The 19,858-nt window shown below is 41.7% G+C and overlaps 1 protein-coding gene across 1 annotated transcript; it reads left to right on the top strand.

Moving 5' to 3' along the window:
• Positions 1 to 2,666: 2,666 nt before the first annotated feature.
• Positions 2,667 to 6,722, top strand: LOC124172043. Its single transcript, XM_046551449.1, has one exon. The coding sequence runs from the start codon at positions 2,667 to 2,669 to the stop codon at positions 6,720 to 6,722; it is 4,056 nt and encodes a 1,351-aa protein (XP_046407405.1).
• Positions 6,723 to 19,858: the final 13,136 nt, after the last annotated feature.

The following is a 19,858-nucleotide window of genomic DNA, read 5'->3' as shown; positions in this document are numbered from 1 at the left end:
TATTTAAATTTTAATTTATTTTAGTTAGGAAAGGATTGCTAAGAAAATTTTCAGCTAAAATAATAATATAAATTAAAATAACTATTTTGAAAAAGATGTTCGGGGATTTATTCAAAAACGTACTTACTGGCAAGTGGAAGTTTGAAATTTCTACGCTCCACAAGCAAATTAAAACCACTTTCACAAATTCTGCGCACTCAAGAGAACTTAACTTTCCTTCACCACAGTCAAAGTAGAACTGAGGGTATGATACACGTTTTAAAAAATCTAGAAGTTCCCGTGGAATTGTCTACCTAAACTACCCTGTCTTCATCGTATCTGCTTCAACAACTTTCTAGTGCTTACTGTAGGTGCAGAACATGAGATTGTCACGCGATCCATAATTTTCGTCCATAAAATTTTGATTATTTACTTGCCATCAGTAATCTATGTTCATGATTAGTAATGTTAAGTCACTGAAAACTGCATTATTAGCCATCTTCTTGAACATTATTTTCTTCATCTCAAGAGTAAAACATTAGATTTAATGACGCTTCTTGCAGTTCGTTATTTGTTCAATTTGCCGACTTGGGTGGCGGCGGGGTAAAATGCTCGCCTGTCAAAGAAATGTCGGGTTCGAGTCCCGCATGGGTAAGTTTCCTTTATCAAGCGCAACGTTGTCGCAGAATAATTTATTCACGCCATTTATGTCAATATTGATCCGTCGGTGCGTATGAAGAAAGTATGAATTTTTTAACGTAAAGCTAAATGTGGAATAGTATTTATTCAATAAATTTGAAAGAAATAGATTTTTACAAAAATACCAACTCCCTTAGAAGTATTGAGAAAGTAATGCAAAGCATATTCCGGAAATGTTATGGATTCAGCGAGCCAATTTTTGAAGCGACACAAAAATCGTTCATTTTTTCGTTCCCATGGAAATACCTCCGTTAAGACGGCCAAGGGCTCCACTCCAGGGTGTCATAAAACGACCGTTTTCGAAATTAGAATCCTGAAAACAACTCACTTTGTCGAGGTTTGAACGCTTTTAATAGAAGCATGGTCTTCGATCGTATCCAAAGATAACGAAATGAACTTCGATGAAACGTGCAAGTACATCGCATGAAAAACCTCCACTGTCTTCACCCAAGACCACTTGAGAATCGATGTCTTGAAGTAAAACATAAAAACGGTGAATGTTGAACGTTAAAACCCATACAGCTTCAATAACCTTACCGCGGCACGGCTAATCCAACTCCCGACGCGCGGAGAAGAACCCTGCCGCGCGATCGAAAAATCAATGTCATTTCCGGCGACGCAAACTTATTTCAAAGAAAACTGCATAAAGACCTCAAGAAATCTTCAAACAATGCTCTCATATAAGTTACTCTGCGCGACCTTGCCGAATACCTATTTGAAACTCTACCTAAATGTAAAACTTCGTCGAAAAACAGTATCCGCCATTTTGTTACTGCACGGTAAGAATTTATGGGCTGCATTCTTTAAGATTACGGAAAATTAAATAAAAAACACCATGCTAACAGATTATGTGGTGTTTTATTCGGCAAGAATCCACCCATAACTTCACCATTCACTTACTTTGGAAGATTTTCAGAGAAAATTGAAGACGGGCGTTTTTATGGAAATTTGCTCACGTTTGAGCCTCTGTATCTCAGTAACTGTAGGATCTATGTCAAATGAAGTACATATCAATAAAATTCAATCATTTTTTAGTATACCTGCGAAGTTTCAAGTTTATTACTCAAAAAAAGCCATTTTGTAATTTTGTCCGGCTTTTTCCGATTTCCGCCCACTGTGCGACGCCACGTGGATGTTGGAGTGTTTCTGAGAAAAATTTTGTTGACCCCAAAAAACGCTGCATTTCCCACGTCTCCTCCCTTACCAACTCCCACCACAACTTTCTCTGGTTCATTCCCAATCATAATCTTACCCCGCTCTCTATTCCGTTCTCATTCCTCCTCAAGTGTCTCCATCTCCTCTCTCCCCTTACTTCCCCAACTCAAATAAAACAATTTTGTCAATTAAATGCACAACGCACCATTTGTACCGCGAAGATTGAAACCGAGATCGACAAAAATTCTTTTATAATCGTGAAACATCGCAAGTGTTAATTTCAATATTTAAACTAAGTTCAAGAGATTTAGGCTTCAATAGTGTGGTGTCCTATTATTTTTAATTATTTATTGCCTAATCGAAAGATCATTACTCCTGGAGTACGTATTTCACGATTTTAGATTTTTTTAATGATGATATCTGTTTGGGGAGTGCGTCTCCCGCCGCATATTTGAATGTGTTGGTGCGGTTGGCCGGCGGGCCGTTCCTGGGCGCTGAGTGCGGGAGGGTGGACTTCCTTTTTTTTCTTGGCAGTCTACAGTCCGCTCTCGAAGGGACAGTACGGAAGAGAGAGTGTGGAAAGAGGAAAGAAAGTGTGGAAATTTCTGTATCTGTCGCGAATAAACCATTGGCCCACTGAACAAATGGTCCTTCGGGCCGGATACCTGTTTATTCGCGACTGTGTGATAAGTACTGAATGAGGCTACAATTGCAGAGGAACAATTGTGAATTACAGTGAGCATTACACTGCCATTCGACCGGGGAGGTGCCTGTGAACTTCGTGCCGTCGCTCCATCACGCCGCAGTGAGTTAACCCATACCCAAACTTTTGGATGGTGGACTGTGTACCTCACCCCTCCCACTGGCTCCCTATCCTCCCTCCTCTTGCAAAAGCCCCTACTCCTCTTCCCCCGCGAATGAGCGTGCTGTACTTCCCCTCTCCTCGCTGTCTGTCTCTCCCCTCTCTTCTCCCACTGACTCCCTATCCTCCCGCTCTCACGGCCAACGTGGCTGCTCCAATCCACTCCGTAATTCTTGCTACGGCTCAGGTACTGGTCACGGGTCCTCGAGGGGTCCAAGTACAGGCTCGGGCGCTGTTAGACAACGGCTCCGAAGTATCCTTCATTACCGAGGCCTTAGCACAGCTTCTTCATTTACCCCGCCAGCGAACGCAGATTCCTCTGTCAGGAATCGGTGCAGCTGAGGCTGGCACTGCACTGAACATCGTTCAACTCTCACTGTATTCCGTTTATTCGCCATCTTTCTGCCTTGAAGTTAAGGCATTAGTACTACCGCGGCTCACGAATCAACTACCTACAAGAGAGATAATTGAGACAGATTTGTCTTTCTTCTCCAATCTGCAGATGGCTGACCCACTGTTTTATAAGCCTGAGAACATCGACCTCATCCTTGGTGCAGATGTCTACGGACTATTACTACGCCAAGGGCTGCAAAGATTCCCTCACCGACAGATCATCGCTCAGAACACTGCTCTTGGATGGGTCATCTCGGGACCAACTGTAGGGAGCGAGTCACGGCGGGCGGGATCCACTCCAAGACGGTCTCTCGTCTCATTGCATTGCGAGGCTGTACAGAATCTGCTGGAAGATCTTCAGCGATTTTGGGAAGTAGAAGAAGTTCCTCCCTCCACGAGAACTTTGCGCCCCGAGGATGAGCGATGTGAGCAGCACTTCAAGGATACTCACTCTCGTGGGTCGGACGGGAGATACATCGTTCAGCTTCCACTCGTATCAAAGCTTCCTGTAACTGTAGACGAGACTCGTCGAACGTCTCTTAGTTCACTTGCGTCGGCTGAGCAACGGTTCGTTCGGGAGCCCGAGATAGCCGCTGCCTACCGAGACTTCATGAAGGTTTATGAGGAACTTGGGCACATGGTAAAGGTTCCAACTTCCGATTCTCAAATAAAGCGGGCCTGGTACCTACCTCATCATGCTGTCGTTCATACCCCATCGTTGAAGCTCCGAGTTGTGTTTGATGCGTCTCGCCGTACTTCACAGCACTACTGTCTGAACGATTTTCTTCTATCTGGTCCTCCTCTGCAAAAGGACCTCGGGCTGGTACTAATCAACTGGCGACGTCACCGCTTTGTATTTACCGCTGATATTGTAATGATGTTTCGTCAGATATGGGTACATCCTGCTGACCAGGACCTGCAAAGAATTGTCTGGCGACCGCATCCTAACACCACAGCGGTGGAGTACCGGCTCACCACGGTCACATATGGCACAGCCTGCGCACCATTTCTGGCGATGCGTTCCCTTCTTCAACTCGCCGAAGATGAGGAGCACCGGTTTCCTCTCGGAGCTTCCTGCCTTCGCGAGGATTCATACGTCGATGACATCTTCTCGGGAGCAGATGAATTACTCATGGCTCAAAGGATCGCCACGCAACTAGTGAAACTGCTGGCCTGTGCAGGAATAGAACTCGACAAATGGGCTGTCAACCATCCAGCTCTTTTGCAACGACGTGCCTCACAGCGTCGTGAATGTGAGCAGGAAAAATCTATTGACTCAAAGGAGCCTATAAAAACTCTTGGCCTTATATGGGAGCCAACAGCTGACCTGTTTGGATTTAACCGGCGAGTAACAGAAATCCACACTATGGCTCTCACTAAAAGGACGGTGCTCTCCAAGATGACGCGTCTCTTTGACCCACTAGGCTGGGTCGCTCCAGTCACTGTCGTCGCAAAAATACTCATGCAAGATATGTGGATTTTAAAGATAGGCTGGGATACACCATTACCTACGGATATTAAGGTTCGATGGACTAACTATTTCAATGCAATTCCTAGACTTTCGAAGCTGCGAATTGATCGTTGGCTGCAAACGACGCCGACCTCAAGATGCGAGCTTCACGGCTTTGCAGACGCATCGGAGAGAGCATACGCTGCAGCAATTTATCTACGTGTACTTGACGACGCAAATCAATGTCGAGTATTTCTTCTCGCCGCAAAATCCAAGGTTACCCCTGTTAAAACTATAACAATACCAAAGTTGGAGCTTTGCGAAGCCACACTCCTTGTTCGTTTGGTCAATCATTTGCAGAAAATAAAAGCATTCTCGTCGCTACCAGTCTTCGCGTGGTCGGACAGCCAGGTAACTCTCGCCTGGCTGCGAAAGCATCCTAGTTATTGGAAAACCTTCATTGCAAATAGGGTGTCATTTATACAAACTGAGCTGCCTTCTGCTGTGTGGCAGTACGTATCTTCAGAGCAGAATCCAGCTGACCTCCCAAGTCGAGGCATAGACCCTGATGCTCTTATAAATTCATCTCTATGGTGGCGAGGACCAGAATGGCTGCTATCTACCCAGGAAAATTGGCCAAGACAACCTGAACCTGTTATTGTTCCTCAACTATTCGTCGTTCAAGCTGCAGAAGAGAATGCAATATTGAAATGGTTCTCTTCGATAACCAGGCTGATTAGAGTTATGGCCTACTGCCTAAGATTCATTGCACGCTGTCAACGATCAATGATTCCTAATACCAACTTTCTGTCAACTAGCGATCTCGCTGCCGCTCGTTGCAAGGTGCTCCAGCTAGCACAATCGTTTGCCTTTTCTGAGGAATTGAAATTACTACGAGCGGGCAAGCCTCTGCCCAGTCGTAATCCGCTACGGGGCCTGAAGCCTTTTCTGGACGAAAACGGTATTCTTCGTGTAGGGGGTCGTCTAAAAAATTCTACTCTTTCATTTTCTGCTAAACACCCATCCATCCTTCCTAAAAGATCCCTTCTAAGCCAACTTTTAGTCCAATTTGCTCACCTTTCCTCGCTTCACGGCGGACCTACCCTTACCCTCAATATTTTACGGAGCCAGACTTGGATACTGGGGGACGTGGCACTTGTTAAAAAACTCACGCGGCAGTGTGTGATGTATCATCGTGCAAAACCACGCTTCGACTATCAGCTGATGAGCGACCTTCCTGCAGAGCGGACGACACCAGCACGCCCCTTCAGTGTAGCTGGACTCGACTACGCAGGCCCATTTTACCTGCGCACTACCAAAGGCAGAGGACATCGCTCATACAAGGGCTATGTAGCACTGTTCGTGTGTTTTGCTACACGAGCAATTCATCTAGAAGCCGTCAGCGACCTCACAACTCACTCGTTCCTGGCTGCCTATCGACGCTTTGCTGGACGTCGAGGTGTTTGCCGCACACTATACAGCGACAATGCAACCACTTTCCAAGGGGCCGCCAAGGAACTGCGGAGGATGTTCGGCGCAGCTTCGGATTTCTACGCTGAAGTTGCTTCAGTCCTGGCCAATGATGGAACAAGTTGGTCTTTCATACCACCGAATTCTCCACATTTTGGTGGTCTATGGGAGGCTGGGGTAAAGTCAACGAAACATCACCTTCTCAGAGTAGTTGGTGAACATACCCTCACGTTTGAAGAGTTCTCAACAGTTCTCATTCAAATTGAGGCCTGTCTCAACTCCCGACCTCTCCATCCATTGTGCTCTGAACCAGATGACCTAAATGCTCTGACCCCAGCCCACTTTTTAATTGGTGGTACTTTGTTTCTAATTCCAGAACCTGAGTGTCCCAATATTTCAGGTAATTGCTTATCCAGATGGCGTCTTCTTCAACGGCTGCAGCTGAACTTTTGGAAACGCTGGTCACGAGAGTACCTTCACCACCTGCAGCAGAGGACCAAATGGCGTGATCCAAAGGAAAACTTCACTGTAGGACAGCTCGTGATCGTCCGAGACGACCGCTACCCACCTTCCAAGTGGCCATTGGGCCGCATAACCGAGGTTCATCCTGGATCGGATGGATTAGTTCGCGTGGTAACAGTGAAAATGGCGAATACCACGCTGCAACGTCCGATCGTGAGACTCAGTCCGCTGCCAATGCCAGCGGGACAGTAGCCGTGATACCGGCCGATCATGGCGGGCGGACTGCTCCCTGTGCACTACAGACAATTCTTTCGTCCTTCAGACGAGGCGGGCGGAATGTTTGGGGAGTGCGTCTCCCGCCGCATATTTGAATGTGTTGGTGCGGTTGGCCGGCGGGCCGTTCCTGGGCGCTGAGTGCGGGAGGGTGGACTTCCTTTTTTTTTTCTTGGCAGTCTACAGTCCGCTCTCGAAGGGACAGTACGGAAGAGAGAGTGTGGAAAGAGGAAAGAAAGTGTGAAAATTTCTGTATCTGTCGCGAATAAACCATTGGCCCACTGAACAATATCTATTTTTCGCCAATAAATGAAAAGTGAAAATTTTCAAGCGCCCGAAAACGCGACGGCTAAGTATGAACGCTGGGAAAAGTCCGTGTGACGTCGTTCTCGTTCACGCTGCCGCAAGTGAGGTGACCTTGGGGCGAGGCTTTGAGCGCTGATATGACGCAGGATGCTAGCAGGTAGGAGAGTACCCTGCCTGCTGATAGCACTTGGCTTAAATATGGATTGTTAATACCTAATCAAACGAAGGAATCTTTCCGACCTTATGCAATTTTAATAGGTGATTATTAAGAGATGTTTCCGTGAGCTATTTGCCTCATGCATGCATTGGTAATCTCAGACGATGTAAAACCCACTTGTATAGAAATAAGGTCCGTGTGACGTCACGTGGAGTGGCATCGCATGGGCGCCAATCTGGACTTTTTCAAATGAGGATAAAATTGAATATTGCCATTCGTCTAAACCGGTATTTCTAAAACGAAATAATTTGTATATTATGAATATCACTAATAGTGGGTAACGAATCGCAATCAATGCCTTTCGTTTTCTTTGATGAAGTTAACTATCCTATTGGTGGAAGTTGCGCTCCCAATGTATGGATAAGCCTTTGCTGGTGATTAATAGTTTCTATAAGCCTTTGCTGGTGATAAATAATTTCTTCTGATGAGATGATACGAAAACATGTGAGTATAAACTTGCATCTGCTAGGGGGCATTTTTTTACTAGATTTAGATGGATTAAAAGATTTTACCATAGGAGTATATTGAAGTTTGGAAATTGAAATATATTTCCTTCACCCGCGGTGACGTTTCTTTAGCTGTTTTTAAATATCAATAATCTCGAAGCGTATTGACACACTGGAACTTTTCGGTGTTGTCATAAGCCGTGCGTTATCGTTTCTGAACTACTTTCATGGCAATCATCTTCGACTTGCAAACCCTACTTAAGACCGAATGGAAGTCTGACCGCAAGATGTAGTGCCAGATGCTTGAATCTAACAGATGCTTGAATTGAACAGAATTATCTCAACCACAGAACCAATCAATTCGCCCCACATTTTTCGAACTTCGCGCGTAATTTATTTCTTTCATTTTCAATTAGATGGGTTATTAGGTGTTTTGCTGGTTCATCTCAAAATATTTTCAACCATAACTCCAATTCTTCGCCCACTTGCGATGGCGTGATTTATTTCATCATTGCGCTACTTTCAATGAAAAAAATGTCAAAAATAGCGGAATAACTCCTTGATATTTGGGTAAAATATGTATTCCCCTTTAACACTTCGGGTACCGGCTGCTAAAGTTAAAGCCCTAATGAAAAATCCAGCCATTTTTTACTATGTTCGTACATTTTTTAAAACATTAGCATCAAAAATATGTTTATATCGATATTCATTTCAATAAAAATGGACTCTGTTCTTATTTACGAATGAGTTGAATAACATTTATTGTTAATTTTGAAATATATAATTTAGCAATGAAAACCTACTGTTTTTGAAAAATAAAAAAGTTGCAACGTATGACGTACCGCTATAACATGCATAATAATTTTTTTATGCAATCAATTTGAACTACTTAAAGCATAGAAATCATAAAAAAGCATTGTTCCAAGCAAAGAATTATAAATCCTGAATGACAAAAAGGGTCAATGCACCCTCAACGAACGATTCGATGCCCCAAAGAATTTTCACACCAAGTGGCCAAAGATGAGGATGCCGGTAGCTACAGAGGGCTTTTCGTCCTCAAGACACAGAGTGAACTCTTTTTCTATCAAGCAGTTGATTGTTGAAAAGAAAACAGAACCACTAAGCAGTAAACTGGGAAAGTACCACGGGGGAAATATAACGGCTTCACCCATAAAAAGCCAATTAAATGGAAAGACGTAATATTACGTCCATGGCAATCCTCAGAAGGATTAGCAGGACGTAATATTACGTCCATGGCACGCAAAGTGTTAAATTGCACTATTTAACTTTTAATTTCACTTGAAATGTTCCATTATTTTCATATGAAGGCATATGGACTCCACACATTTTTCTATTCTAAACTTCAATAAAAAGTTTAAAAACCCAAGAAGCCCATAACTAAACCAAAGAATGGAAACTTAACATAAGTACGCAAAAATATAAAAAATAAAACCTAAGAAGTATGAAAAATGTTAAACAACAATGTTACTTCTAGTATTATCTTTAAAAAAGTTTTGTGAATTGCGTGCCATTACCCATCAACAGACGCCATTAACAATTCTAGTGGTAAAAAAACTCTCATGTCTGTTATGTATTCATATATTTTGTGCATTTTTGCAAGAGAAAAAGTACAAAGAAAGTACTTTGTGTTGCAATTTCTTCTCTCTTTGAAACCCAACTATACCGTTTCCTTAACTTACTGATTCCGTGATACATACCTTGAAAGTGCGGAATTTTCGCTCGTATTATCGAGTATTATTTATTTTCCCTCAATGCAATTTGGCCGGCTTGCACCAAACAAAAGGGGTCACTGCTTTGACTTTTTATTTTCCTGTGCGCCAGACTGCGCGGCGATATAACTGTGAATTTGTGTGTTGCATATACGGCAGGATGCAAATACATACTATTAACCCTTTCGCTCCGGACGTCGGGTGGAGCCGACGGGCACTTCATATGTAGAACACCTGACGTCGGGTATACCTGTCGCAACCTTTTCTACACAGACGACCTGATGCACGACCACCGAGAGACAAGGCCTGAGCGCTGAATCGTGACGTCACGAGTCGTAGGCGGACGGAGGGAGTAGCGAAGACTGCCATTGATAGCGCCGATTGGTGGGTAATGCGTAAGAAAACCAAACGATATGTGAAGATATTTCTCCGGCTACAATTTTCCTTATATAATATCATATGTAATTACAATTAAATGATGTTAACAGTAAATCCCTACCTCGGGAAACATAATTGTATCGACTGGACCAACGCCTTCGCCGAAAAATCTTCTTTTAAGAGAAACACCTTGCTTCCAAATGCATTCGAAACCTTGAGAATATCATTAAAAGTCTTATATTCAGTAAAACATTTTTTACACATCAGTGGTACTTATAACATAGAAGTCATAGGATATTTACGTCCTTCACGGGGCTTCTATTTTTTCAGCATCGCTGCATTAAACGATGTTGAAATAAAAAAGTTATGTTCTTACACATGCGCAAGATTAGGATAAAACTAGATTGTACAACTAGCACGTGCTTCTGTTAAATTATATAGAGATTGTTTTTATTAGACCTATCTGCAAACTATAATTTCATGGCAATTAAATCACTTAATGGGGCAATTTGTAGCCTTTTAAGAAACGGTGAACTAGGATTTGCTGCTTTAAAGTACCAGGGGAAATTGTTTTGAATGGAAAAATACCATGTCTTACCTGATAACTCAGAAATGTAGCATATAATGCATTCAGTTGGGAAAATAATAGTCTTTCTTATTGATCCAGTTGTTGCGAATACATTTAAACATATGGACAGAGTCAAGCCTTTAGAATAATGGTCAAGAATGATGAGAAGGATGTGGATAAACTATACTCAGCCTTGGTGGATTGGTGAAGAGAGATACTGCCTTCCTGTTGATGGATTTGTTTTCACTTATAATACAAACCTCATCCAGACCAACTCTTTCGAGACCAATGATGGCCCTAGTAGAAAAAATTGTGTTCTTTTGGTGTTCTTTATATCTTCATTCAGTGTTCAAGTGTTCTTTTGATGTTCTTTTGGTGTTCTTTTATGTTCACCAATTTCTTGGTGTGTTCTTTTGATGTTCAATTTATGTTCTTTTTATGTTCATCTCAGTGAACACAAAATGAACATTTTTCTTTATGTTCATTTTGTGTTCCCTTTGAGTTCATTTTATGTTCACCATGGTGAACACAACATGAACATTTTTTTATGCGTTCATTTTATGTTCACTTTGTGTTCATTTTATGTTCACCATGGTGAACACAAATTGAACATTTTTTTATATGTTCATTTTATGTTCACTATGTTGAACACAAAATGAACATTTTTCTTTATGTTCATTTTGTGTTCCCTTTGAGTTCATTTTATGTTCACCATGGTGAACACAATATGAACATTTTTTTATGCGTTCATTTTATGTTCACTTTGTGTTCATTTTATGTTCACCATGGTGAACACAAATCGAACATTTTTCTTTGTTGTTCTTTAAAATAAACCAGTATAAAAATTCTCATTCCTTGGAGGTGATTGTGGATAACTGCAGTTCATGTGTCATGACAAGTAGCTTTACATAAAACAAGTAATACTGATGATTTTGGAGATTTTGTCTACCAAAAATGAGTTTGAATTTCGCCATCTTGAAATCCACAAAACTGTATTTTTTAGCAGTTTTCCATAATATTTCTAGAAATTTAAAATAATGAATTTCCGGGAAAATTATCCCAAAATGAAGGCATATCATAAAAAAATGGACATTGAACGATCCGAGAATGCAATCAAGGAACACCTGAAAACACTCTCAATATGTACTTTATTGCATACTAAACAGGGATAAGGCCTGAGCATTTGCCTTCTGCTAATAAGTTCCTTTCTTATAAAAAAAGCTGGAAATTAAATGATATGAAACTTATCGAAACACTGACATCTGATCTGAATCGATTCACAAAGATGTGAAAGTGTTCACGGTAATGATGGGACTTCCGAGAAAGCTTTTTCTTTGTTGTTCAACAAAATGTTCTTTTTATGTTCATTTTGTGTTCTTTTGATGTTCAAAAAAGTGTTCATTTTGTGTTCAAATTATGTTCTTTTTATGTTCACAGGCGAGTGTTCATTTTGTGTTCTTTTTATGTTCTTTCTGTCACAAAACACATAAAAAGAACATAAAGTGAACATTCGGTGAACATAGAAGGAACACAATTTGAACATTAAATGAACATGAAAAGAACACTGAATGAACACACTTTTTTCTACTCGGGGACTTTCTTCAGAATACCTTTTAGAACACAGGCTGACAGAGTACTCACTGGCAAAATATGGACAATATCTTTAAATGAATATAGTAAGTTCTCTACCGCGAACACATGAGCACTAGATGCTAAACTGTTGGAGTTATATGCAGGTTCTACTATACATCTGCCCTTGTAGTCAAGAAGGGGTTTAAAATGAACTTCATCCATCATAAGGGTGATATAAAGCTCGTGACTCTGTAATGAGATACTCGGTGCTTCACGTAAGATAGAAACCCATGCTCATTTTGCTCATTAATTGGACCAATTTTAAAAGAAGAGCAGAACCATTTGATATTAACTGGATGTGGGAAAACCAAATGACCAGAATTGCGAGCAAATTTATGAACTTCAGGAGATATTTAAAAAACATTGCAGCAATTACAAATATGTCACAGATGGACCTTACTTACCTTCTTTTCTTGAACCTACTTACCTTTTTTTCTGGAACAAGAGACATTTGTGATTTGATAAAGTTATTCAAAGATTGATTTGCATAGTCTTTAATTTTCATTCTTCCAGTAGAGCTACAATATCGCTATAAATATTTATATTATTTGTGGAGTTTTTAAATTCTATCCAACACATCATAGGTACTTTTCATACATGAAATAGGCTTGAAAAAGTGGAGTGAATTTGCCTATTGCTTTTAATTCCCTTTTTCAGTGGTATACTTTGATATTATTATGAATGTATACTATTAATGAGTAAGTAATAAGAGGTCGTGCACACTCTTCCAAATGTTTTAATATTATAGCACACGGCTTCACGACCACATCCCAAAATGCTGAATGCTTATTCATATTCACCAGAGAATTTACGTTTCCGCAAGAGTCTAGCTTTTTCTAAGCCCTATATGCTTCCTGAGTTTTCAAACTCTCAGCTAAAGCAGCTTCCACAGTAGCACTTTCAAGACGCTGTTCCCTCATTGATGGCGCATCCCTGGTCTGCTCTGAAGTGGTAAGGTACCCAGGGCAATCAGGGAAGATCCTTGGCATGGCACCGTCCCTCAGTTTTGGGCTGTTCAATCGTACAGCCAGCAGTTTTCCTGACTTCTCATCGAAGTAGGAGCTTTAATGAAGCACATCTTCAAACAGAAAATGCCGGATACACACCTTAAAAATAGAGATAATTTCATTGGTAGACGGAAAATCAACTGTATTTCAAGTGAAGAATACCTTCGTCTGATAAGGGTGTAGTAAACAAAATCTTAAGTCGACTTAAATAATTCGCTGTGCACACAATGGTAGTTAGATTAACAATATTTGATCTAAAATGCAAACTTAGACATGGGCCATATTTATCTCGCATGTAGGTAGCCCATTTATTCATCCCGAGCGTTTCACATGTTTCCATAATTTATTAACTACTGAAGAATCATTCATTTAATACCCTCGAAGACTTTTAGATTTCGCTCTCCAAACAATCGTTCTCAGATTAACACGATTAGTTAGTACATATTACCTATGTAAGAACTACTTAATGCAAAAAAATCTTCTCTAAAACAGTAATACTACCCTATGCATGCGTAAACATACAAATAATGTAAAATGCCATCGTAGGCATGGGTCATATTTATTACACAAGTAGGTATCTCATTTATTCATCCCGAGTGTTTCACATGTTTCCACAATTTACTAATAACAAAACTATTCATAACACCCTCAAAAAATCAAGTTCTTCTTAATAACAACACCTTAGAACACGAGGATAAGCGTTTAGCGTTATTTAGCGTTGATATTCGAGAATTTCAAAGATTTTTAAGTACTATGAAATAATTACAACCATTCATTATTCAAGCGATAACGCAAATAATATTGAAATTAACATGCAAATACACTCGAGAGTAGAATTGTTTCAAGAAACCATAACAATTCGTCAACCGGTCAATGCTAATATCAAATATCTTTTTAATTCACTTTTAATGACGATCAACATTTACATTATACTAACATTTCCCTGAATAATCACGCCGTTCAAATAGAAACAAAAAGATAGTAACTCACCTTGGAATATTTCGTCGGCTGGAAGTCTTTTCTTGGAATGGTAAGTATCCATTTCCTCTTCGTCTCTTCGTCCTTAGGAAATTTGAAAACGCACACTTTCGTTACCTCCGTGTATTTTCCTCTGCACAGAGGCAGACAACACTATTACACTATTTGTTGAACACTTATATTCGATACTGTTGCCCACAAAACCATCGCAAAAGCTTTAAAACTCCAAATAACTAAGCGTTCAACAACCCAATCACCATTTTCACCGCAATGGCTTATGAATATAAACAACTGCAAGCATTGTCGGAAGGCGTGGTTGATAACCTACGGCTCGTGACGTCAGACAATTAGAAAGCATCAGCGCTTAGGCCTTGTCTCTCGGTGGTGCCTGATGTCGGATATAGCTGTCGCGGGGGATGAGAACCGACCGCAGCGGTAGCTATGGTCGGTGGTATTCAGGCCCGGCCCAAGACCCAGCTTAGCGAGACCCTTGTGCCTCCCCTTTGGCAACTAAGCCCAACCCTCCCACTCATTTAAGATCCTTCCCACAGCAGGAACTTGCTGTCAAGTGGTTGACACAGCAATGGTTTTTGCAAAGAATAATTTGTGGCAAACTCAAATTTTTTATGTATTGTAATGAATTCTTCGTTTTGTTCTGTGCGTAGGCAAATTTTAAAAGAAATTTTAGTGTTATTTTTAACGAACTTCTCGTGTGACTGCTTTAAAACCTTGTTCTTTCATCCTACGGGATGAAAAATATGTAATGGGGATATACTGTTGTTTTATTGTTTTATCGCTCATGAATGTTACAATCCAAATAACTTCCTACATTACATATCCTTTATTTTCTGATCCATTCATTTTCCCCCGAATAATTACTAATACACCGGTATTCTAAAGCAGCGGTTCACTAACTTTTTCTTTCTGGGACCCATTTTAGCCCATGCGTTTTAGCCGCGACACCCTAAAAATTGTTGTCTAAGTTTAAGTACATAGTTCACTTTATTATTCGTATACATCTCGCGACCCCTTTCTGAACGGCCCGCGACTCCCCTGGGGGTCGCGACCCCCAGTTTGGGAACCGCTGTTCTAAAGTAATGTAACTTGTACATCCAACTTCGTACCTACGTTGTATACCCTATTGTTAGCTACTCATTTTGGGTGGAACATGTGCTCAGCTGACAGACGATGTCTCGGATAAACTACGTGGAAAAACCAAACCTTCCACTCTCACAATGATATCGCACGTGCATTCATACAGTCTAGGTGTTGACGCTAATGACATTTTCGCCGAATTTTTCGATGGCCCTCTCCGAATCTAAGAAAAGCGATCCTCAATATGCTATTGTGCTAGTTCTTTCATGGTTTTTCAGGCTTGCATTCCTTTTTCCCTACCCTTTTTCCTTAATTGCTGAATGCATCCTCAACTTCTATGAAAACGTATTCACTAAAACCCATTTCTTATTACTTATGCCTCCCCATACGAGAATGCATTCCCTCTCTAATTTCTCACCTTACCGTCAAAAAAACTTCAAACATCTAACCTTCTGAAAAATTAAAAGGTCCTAACAAGGTTATTATCAACGCTAGAAACCCGTTTAAAATTTCACAATGCTTAAAAATATGTCAATTATTATTATGTAAGTGTAATTTCTCAGAATACGTAATTAATAATTATTTATAAAAAACACCGGTAAAATAATAAGTTGACCACGGACTCCCGCTAAGAAAGGGTCCGAGGGTCGGGTGAGAGGCAGGGATAATGGCCGGGCGCCCCATTGAGTTGGGTCCCAAATCCGAGGGACGAGTGTACCCGGGCAACTCACCCCCAAAAAAGAGCTTCGCACGGAGAGTTTTAAAATGTTCTTATGCTATTCGTAGCGTGGTAAAGTTTTGCTTTCGTAGTCTCCGGCAGGAAAGGGTTAACACTCGAGCTATGTAGCTTGTTGGCGAATAAAGTTCGCCAGTCTTCGAAAACCAAGGATTTCATCATTGTACTTACATTCTGGTCGAAATTGGCCTCGTGTATTCCTATATTTTACTTTAACTGTCTACAGTGTGATTTTTCAAAGCTCGGAGTATTATAGCAGATTTTTTTACGATCGACAATAGGAACTCAACACCTATGGCCTATAAATTATGTCGCACAACCGGCTGTGTATCAAATCTGTACCGACATATCAGTCTCAACTATGAATGTACCAGCTTGAAGTAATTTCTACAAAGAAAGATAAATTTTAACAAAAATCGAGTGTTATCATATAAAATCGTGGTTAAAGTACGCTAAGTGCCCAGCCATGTAAAAATATCAGGCTTGCCTACATGAGGTTTAACGTACCGTCCCTGCATACAAGGACCATGACACTTGGACAATGTCTGGATGGATTGTACATTACACCCAGGTACTATGTTTTTCACTAAAAATATACCACACTCTGAATATTCTCAGGAATTTCTCCATACACTGTCTCAAAATGATAAATCCAAGTTTTCAATAGAGTCACTATCACAATCAGGCAGGGATGGGCAGAGCAACAGACTTATTTTCAATTTTGATCAGAGAAGTTGCAATCGCTCGAGAACAGCCATTTTTTGCTCATGTTTGCTCTTGCACTTCATTCAAATTTTCTCTCTTTTATGTAGAAGTGGGAGTCTCATTTTTGTTGGAAAGAATGCGGTCCTCTTGCATCAATCCATTCGAATTATGTATCTTCATCAGCCTCCTCGTTACCGTTTCCGGGGATAGCATGCTCCATTTGCACGTCCTCGGGCTACATTCGTCATTCTACTTCAGGAGCTAGAGAATTTTCCTCTTCCTAATCACGGGGCGATCTGGAGATAATATGATCTCCTGATACGTGTATTCTATTACGTTATTCTCAAAGGGTCTTGCATCATTTTCCAGCTCATGTACTGTCTGTAAAAAAGCAAGATACCCGAGTTTTAGGAGCTCTAGCGTCTAAACGAAGCAATCAATTTCAATGCAACAGAGAGCATACGAAAGAGATTTCATTTCTGTGTTGTAACATGTACTTAAAAAAATCTTCGGCTTTATAGTATTTCCTGTTCTTAATATTTTTTCCAAAAGTACCCGTTTTATGCGCGTAAAATCAAGTTTCCCTAATTTTAGCGCTTGGCATTACCGTAGTTTTTGTCCCTATAACTATAATCTTGATATGAAGAAGCCACATCTATCACTAGTAGTTAGCCGAAAACAAGCTGTTTTTACCACTAAAATTAACGGATTTGTTGTATACAACGCAAACCTCTGCTAACTTCCAAACCGGGGGGTCAATTGAAAATTTATAAGTACAGTTTTCTTCCGTAGAATGTTAGTAATACATAAACCTATATTATACACGTTAAATGTCAGCGATAAAACAAAAGTAATAAACAGGCAGCGAACCGACAGCGCAGTCCCCCACCTGTTTACTGGCTGTGGTTTAACAAGTAAGGAGCAGAAAAAGCCGCTTCCGTAACAGGGAGAGAACAGTCCAAGTAATATTAGCCTCTTGGTGCAGCTTGGCTTCCGACTTGCCCTCAGCGCCGATTCTTCTTTGAACGATAGTTTCGCCAGCGTTGCTGCAGCCGTCTTTAGGTTTGAAAAGACGGATGCAGATGTTTCGCAGTCTTATATAAGGCTTGATTATGGTAAGATGCGGCAAGCTTTGGCAATTGGCTGGTTTGGTGAAGAGTTTCTTCGAGGCGTTGGAGAGCGAGTAGCTGTCCTCCCTGTTGTGGCTTCGTGTTTTGGCTATTTCGATAGCCTCTTTAATCAGCCGCGGAAATTATTGCTTCTGTTTGGTGGTCAGTTTCCGAAGTACACGTTGTGCACTGGCCTTCCCCATACATGCTCGGCGATGGCGGATAAACGAAATTATCTATTCTTGGTAGCTCTTTGGTGTTCTTTCATACTGAATTTCAAGGCTCGTGATGTTTGGCACATGCACGAGTCTCCGCAAGAGCAATCGACTCGGTTTATTCGTCTTTATATCTTAATGGAACTTGGCCTTTCATATGGGGTCGTCTGTCTCCTTGCCACAGGATTATTGCAGAACACGACAAAGACACAAAAGTGTCACTATGCCGTGTTTTTCCAGAACCCTAGCACCTTTTTCCGATGTCTCGGATGCATACATCCTTGAAATGCACAATGGAAACGCACTATGGGCCCACCAGAATAGACAATTTCGTTTATTCGCCATCGCGAAGCACGCCCAAGATTGACTTTGGAAACGCTAGGAAATTTTGGGAGACAAGTGGTTCCTGAACTGGCCGCATTCAGACGCTGATGAGCTGTGCGTCAATTTTTCCGCCACTATACCTATCTTCAAAACTTCATCGCAGGTGGCCATTAAAATCTCTCGGGCAGTCTCCTCCCGGACATCAGAGTGGGGGACTACTTTTACCTCCGAAATGTTTTGCCAAAGGGAATTGCATCGTGAGTGATAATTTAACGTTTGAGAGACGGTGACTCCTCGGGATAATAATGTGGTTGTTCCCCTTGCCTTCTTCATCGCAGTACTACAGCCGTTCACGTAACTGTTCTCACGCCAGCAGTGAAATGAGTGTCGCTGTACTGACCGCCGTGGCCTCTATCTTTACTCATTTGAAGATGACCCGCTGCCTTCTCCTCCAGATGATGCGAGTCATATTTAGAAGCCTCCCATCGCAAAATCGCGGCATTTCCAAAGGCTTTGTGTATTATTTAGTTGGCCTATCTTCACCAGGGATAGGCTCATATCTGCTCGAATTATTGCTGCCTTTTCTCCATGACTGCTTATTCGACATATAAACTTGCTTATGCCGCAGCTTTACTTAATGATTAAATGTTGACACAACATCTTCATCTTCGGCGGACGCAACCGGTAGCTTTAAGCCTTTAACTGCGGGAGCGTCAACATTTTTCTGCCACTGTGTGCGGGACCTGAGCGGGAAAGATATTTATTCGTGGACCCAGGGCGTGTGTCTGGCAGGTGGTGAACCCTCTTAATTCGGGACTGCCCACCCTACCCCCTGACGACAGACCGTATATGTAATATGTCCTTGGTAATTACGCGGGGACGAAAGACCCACCGCCGATAGTACAAGAAGGAGAGACCAATGCATTCAAATAAGTTTCCCTGGCTAATGTACAACAGCAACATAAATAAATCCCTAGGAAATTCTAGGAATCGTTGGAATTGTTTTCATCGTGAATGCGCCGCGGAAAGTAGGGAGCTCTTTCCCTCTCCGAGAAGGGAAAATCCGGGCAGCGCTCCCCGTGATGAGGGTATCCAGTCCCCGAAAGACACTTTGGGCTCTATGCCACTATACCCTTTTTCCGAACTGATGGCGGCTGGGTGGAAAATAGACCATCAGAAGCGCTGCCCCTTCCACTTCTCCTTTCTCCTCCATCCCCTTCCCTTTTCCCCTCCATCCTGCCGACCGGCGTTGCCAGCCTTGGGAATAACGGTACTTTCGGGAGCGGCGGAAGGTTCTAGAATGAATGCTGTGCGGTTCCAACGGATTAGATTTGGCAACACTGCGAGCTGGAGAGGGATCAGCACTGCACGGAGTTTGAGAGAGACTGCGGGCTCCACACACTTTCTTCAGTCGCACTTCTGTAATTGGCTAGAAGAGTGGGTGGGTTTCCAGCAAGCTCACGGTCAGCCGCCGTCAGTTCAGAAAAAAGGGTATAGGTTTGGCCGAGTTCAAGCGACCGCGGAAAGGACGGCGTTGAAATCTTAAGATATGGCTGCCAGTGGCGAGAAAATTGGTCAAATGTTGACAAACGTCCTCCCCGCTATCACAATGCAGACCATTTAAAAACGTTTCCGCAGCCTAAGGGATAACCCATTAGTGCATAGCGTC

Source organism: Ischnura elegans, assembly GCF_921293095.1.
Source record: "Ischnura elegans chromosome 13 unlocalized genomic scaffold, ioIscEleg1.1 SUPER_13_unloc_1, whole genome shotgun sequence".
Taxonomy (NCBI): domain Eukaryota; kingdom Metazoa; phylum Arthropoda; class Insecta; order Odonata; family Coenagrionidae; genus Ischnura; species Ischnura elegans.
This window is presented reverse-complemented; position numbering and strand designations above follow the sequence as displayed.

Coding starts and splice junctions, on each gene's coding strand:
- LOC124172043 (XM_046551449.1), top strand. CDS start 2,667: ATGGTGGACTGTGTACCTCACCCCTCCCACTGGCTCCCTATCCTCCCT.